This window comes from Pollachius pollachius, assembly GCF_949987615.1.
Source record: "Pollachius pollachius genome assembly, chromosome: 7".
Lineage (NCBI taxonomy): Eukaryota > Metazoa > Chordata > Actinopteri > Gadiformes > Gadidae > Pollachius > Pollachius pollachius.
The window spans coordinates 27263015-27267365 of record NC_136940.1 but is presented as its reverse complement, the minus strand read 5'-3'; the positions used below and the strand labels follow the sequence as shown (position 1 = coordinate 27267365).

The 4351-nt window shown below is 46.8% G+C and overlaps 1 protein-coding gene across 1 annotated transcript; it reads left to right on the top strand.

The window, feature by feature from the left end:
• Window positions 1-85: 85 nt before the first annotated feature.
• On the top strand, window positions 86-1497 carry adamts10 (ADAM metallopeptidase with thrombospondin type 1 motif, 10). The gene is made up of 2 exons (XM_079739436.1): window positions 86-340; window positions 852-1497. Exons 1-2 carry the CDS (start codon window positions 130-132, stop codon window positions 959-961), a joined length of 321 nt encoding a protein of 106 aa, XP_079595562.1. The 5' UTR covers window positions 86-129; the 3' UTR covers window positions 962-1497.
• The last annotated feature ends 2854 nt before the right edge of the window (window positions 1498-4351 follow it).

Sequence of the window (4351 nt, the reverse complement as noted above, 5' to 3'; positions counted from 1 at the left end):
AGAGAGAGAGAGAGGGACAAACATGCCATTTAAGCAGAAATTCTCCAAAAAGGGGCGTAAGTGAGGCAGATTAAAGAGAGGCTAAGTTGCGTGTGACTTAAAGTATTGTGTGCATTCTGTGAGACCCACATGCAGCCCGTCCTGACCCGTCTGCCCGTGTGGTTTCACCCCAAGTGTTTGGCCAGGTGTGGCCTGGGCCAGGAGATGCGCTCGGTCCAGTGCCTCACGCACACCGGCCTGCCGTCCACCGAGTGCATGGATCACCTGCGGCCCGCCGCCATGCAGCAGTGCAAGAGCAGGTGTGACCTCAGTCTGCCGGCCAGCACCGACCACCCGGAAGGTGAAGAGGACCCCCCCATCTGTCAGGCCTTAACCATCAACCACCCCCATCTGTCAGGCCTTAACCATCAACCACCCCCATCTGTCAGGCCTGAGGCAGAGGTTGGAGGAGAGGCTCTGAGGAGAGGGTTGGAGGAGAGGCTCTGAGGAGAGGGTTGGAGGAGAGGGTTGGAGCAGAGGAACAAAACTGAAAAATGAGCTGGGCACCTAAACTTTACTTTATTTAAACGCTCTATATTATTTAATGCAGAACAAAAGGCGGAAACCAGGGAACTTAGATCCATGTTTCCCAGGTGGACAGACTTAGTAATCAACATAGGTGACACATATTTAGCCACCAAGACCCAGGGAGAGCTGGGGAGCTGGGGCAGGACTTCTCTGCTTCCTGTGTCTAAACATATTTTTCCAGTAATGTTAGGTCAAGAAATATACTTAAAACATGATCAAAACTAGCTCTGATTTAGATTACATGAAGATAACATTTTTTGTCGTTTTGCTTGTTTCCAATGCAGAGTGTAAAGATGTCAACACTGTGGCATACTGCCCCCTGGTGCTCCGCTTCAAGTTCTGCAGCCGGCCTTACTTCAGACAGATGTGCTGCAAGACCTGCCAAGGACACTGACCCAGACAGCTCAGCCCATCACACCTCCCCAAGGGTCCTCCGCGGTCCGTCTGAGACAGCCCTCTGGTCTCCACTGAGCCTGAAGACAAAGCTGCCAGGGGCTGGGTAACGGACCCCCGGAGTGCTAGGGCCTGGCATGAGGGTCTGCTCATAGCGGGCAGTGTCTATGTGGGACTGTGTCCCCCCCCCCCCACTCCTTTAACGTCTACTCATCTTAACACCCCCCCTGTGGGCGGCCAGATCCACGCCTCGAACCCGGTCTCACTGGAGTACCATTCCACAAGATGGAGGGAGGGGTTGGGAGTGCTGGGCCAGTTGACAGCGGGCGGAGAAAGGAGGAAGGGGTTCTCTCTGTCTGTGGGCCCCCCCTCGGTGGTGCATCGCTGTAATGTTACGGTCTGTGCTGTAATGTTACGGTCTGTGCTGTAATGTTACGGTCTGTGCTGTAATGTTACGGTCTGTGCTGTAATGTTACGGTCTGTGCTGTAATGTTACGGTCTGTGCTGTAATGTTACGGTCTGTGCTGTAATGTTACGGTCTGTGCTGTAATGTTACGGTCTGTGCTGTAATGTTACGGTCTGTGCTGTAATGTTACGGTCTGTGCTGTAATGTTACGGTCTGTGCTGTAATGTTACGGTCTGTGCTGTAATGTTACAGTCTGTGCTGTAATGTTACGGTCAGTTACGGCAGCAGGACTGGGCGGTACTCCCAGAACTGGGCGGTACTCCCAGTACTGGGCGGTACCCCCAGTACTGGATTGCTGTTGTTGGCTTTTTGCCTTTGTTGAAAACAGGTGTATGTTGAGCTATTAGTCCTGGATGCTAACAGGTTTTATGTGTATGTTTATGAATACCAATCACCTTTGTTACAAAATGTTTTTATTATGCGGTTAACTTTTGAGTCCAAAAGGAAACCCTTATTTTATATTAATAGTAAAACATGTGTTTATGTCATCTAATGGAGATGTTGGTTGATCAAGTTATATTTTTGGTTCACTACTATCTTTGTTCTGGACAATCCTTAGTTATAGCCTATTTCTAAATCATCATTTATTTCACGCTCAAATCCGAGCAGTTGAACCAAGTTAGTTTGATGTGTTTTTTGTTAAATGTACCCTTTGAGAGTCTACCACCGTGGACATGCCACGCAGTCTTGCCAGTCGCTGCTCTACCAGACACCAGGGCCTGGCACTGCTACCAGTTCAACCTCATCTCACCCATAGAACACTACTACCATTATATGAAGGGCAAAGAACGGATCTCATCCGTCTTGTATTCATTGGTCTCCTGTGGAGCTGTGTCCTCATCATGCTCAGAGAGGTGTTGCCTCCCCGCTAACAGCCGTTCAGTCGCTGGTCCGTGCAGCAGTCCTTATCCTCATCATGCTCAGAGAGGTGTTGCCTCCCCGCTAACAGCCGTTCAGTCGCTGGTCCGTGCAGCAGTCCTTATCCCAGCTCGGGAATACCAGCATTACACAAAGCGTCCCAACAGGGAGATGCTGGTAGAGGAAGTCATGATCTCTGCTTGTCTTGCACAAGAAGCAACTGAGGTCAATTTTAAAGGTTGTGAAACCTTGTCCGCCTGGCAGTTGTTAGAATGAGGAAGTGCAGCAGCTCATCAACATATCCTTCATTCTCATCAATCCTTCATCCTCATCATCATCCTCATCGTCATGTCATTGGGAAAGCTCAACGGTCATAACACGTTACAAATGAATATCAAGGAGCATATCCTGTCATGTCTCATGTCTATTTATTTTTTCAACACATTGGTGGCTCTTGTTGTCATGTGACCCAACCGGTGGGGAACTTTTTCAATAACTAAACCAACAACACACTTGTGTCTGGAGACTCTGCTGCTTGTATGTCCTGGAGCCTCAGTGGGAAATAATTTACTTTGTTCCGGAGGACTTTTCCTTCTCTTCATGGAAGAAATCACTTCCTGGTATACTTGGAAAGGGGCCATCTTGTTTGAACCACAACCAGCAGATATCAGCCAATGATGTCATTCTCTGTATGTGACGTCATTCATCACTCCACACACTGTTGAATCTCCGTCTCAGCTCACAGCACTGTGTGGGCGGGAACTCGCTTTGTCTTGGTGGGAATAAGACAACGTGTTTAATGTTGTTTTCCTCCGTGGTGCTTTTGTTCAGAATGGTGCTATTCATTCATTATCGTCATTGTTGTCATTGTTTTGGAGTTGTCATTGTACTCTCTGTGATGTTAATTCAATAGAGGGAAAATGTTATGTATTAAATTGTACTGTAACAAGTCTAGTCCTTCAATGGGCCCAGGATAATTTTTACTAAACTATTTTCACACAAAGATCCTCTCTGTTAATTCAAAGTTCAGAACTGTGTACTGCCAAAGGTGACACAGATTCAGTAGAGAAAACCCTGTCAACCTGTCGATAGTAACACTGACCCAGATGATACTGTTTTTCATAAATTCAAAGGTATTCTTTTTATTCTTATTTTATAAGTTTTACTTGTATCATTATCTTTATCTACTTGGTACATGTTTGTTCACACTAAGCACATGAAAAGCCAGTTTCATTTGAGCAAGGAGAGAAATGATAGGTTAAACGTTCTCTCCGATAAATGCTGATTATAATGAGACACGAGTTCTGTATGTTGCTCTGTACTCTGAGGATGAGACCACCGCACCGCCCACCATGAGAAACGCTTTGAATGGAAATATAATGTTGAATTAAAAACAAAATGGTGCATTGTTGATCTGAAAGTGTTTTATTTTGTCACATTGATCTGTACTTCTCTTTTTTGTGTGCGTTTATAGACTCAGCATAATGTGATCATGGAAACATTGAGATCATCAGAGACAGGAGGAGGGGGCGGCCGCTGTTTATTGGGCAGTTGTCTGATGAAGGATTCCGAGTGTCATGTGACGTCATGTCTGTCTGCTCGAGACTCTCTGACAGTGAGCTCAACTCTGTACATGTCTTTGAGACAACTCTGCAGCCGCAGTAGCATCATCATCATCCTGTGTGTGTCTGTGTGCGTTTATACCTGCGTGCATGCTTGTGTGTGTGTGTGTGTGTGTTTTCACCTGGCTAAAATGTTGTAGAAATATAAGTTCCATTATATTGTGTGCTCTGAGCTCCGCTGCCCCGTTGTTCAGTTGTTCTTTACTTGCTACTCTACCAGAGAGAGAGAGAGAGAGAGAGAGAGAGAGAGAGAGAGAGAGAGAGAGAGAGAGGTGGTGTTGACTAGTGCTCTCCCTCATACTACGCCCATGAGCCTGGCTGGCCACAGACTGGGTGGAGTTCTTGTCAAACAGAAACACATGATTTGAGAGCAGGGTTCTGGATAATTGGTACATGGTCTATGTTTTCTGGCATCCAAGCGACGCTGTCTTGCTGCAGATGAAGA

Excerpts from the sequence above, each read along its gene's own strand:
- adamts10 (XM_079739436.1), top strand. The coding sequence starts at position 130 with ATGCAGCCCGTCCTGACCCGTCTGCCCGTGTGGTTTCACCCCAAGTGT. Across the intron at positions 341-851 it reads CAGCACCGACCACCCGGAAG|AGTGTAAAGATGTCAACACT; the intron begins GTGAAGAGGACC and ends TTTCCAATGCAG.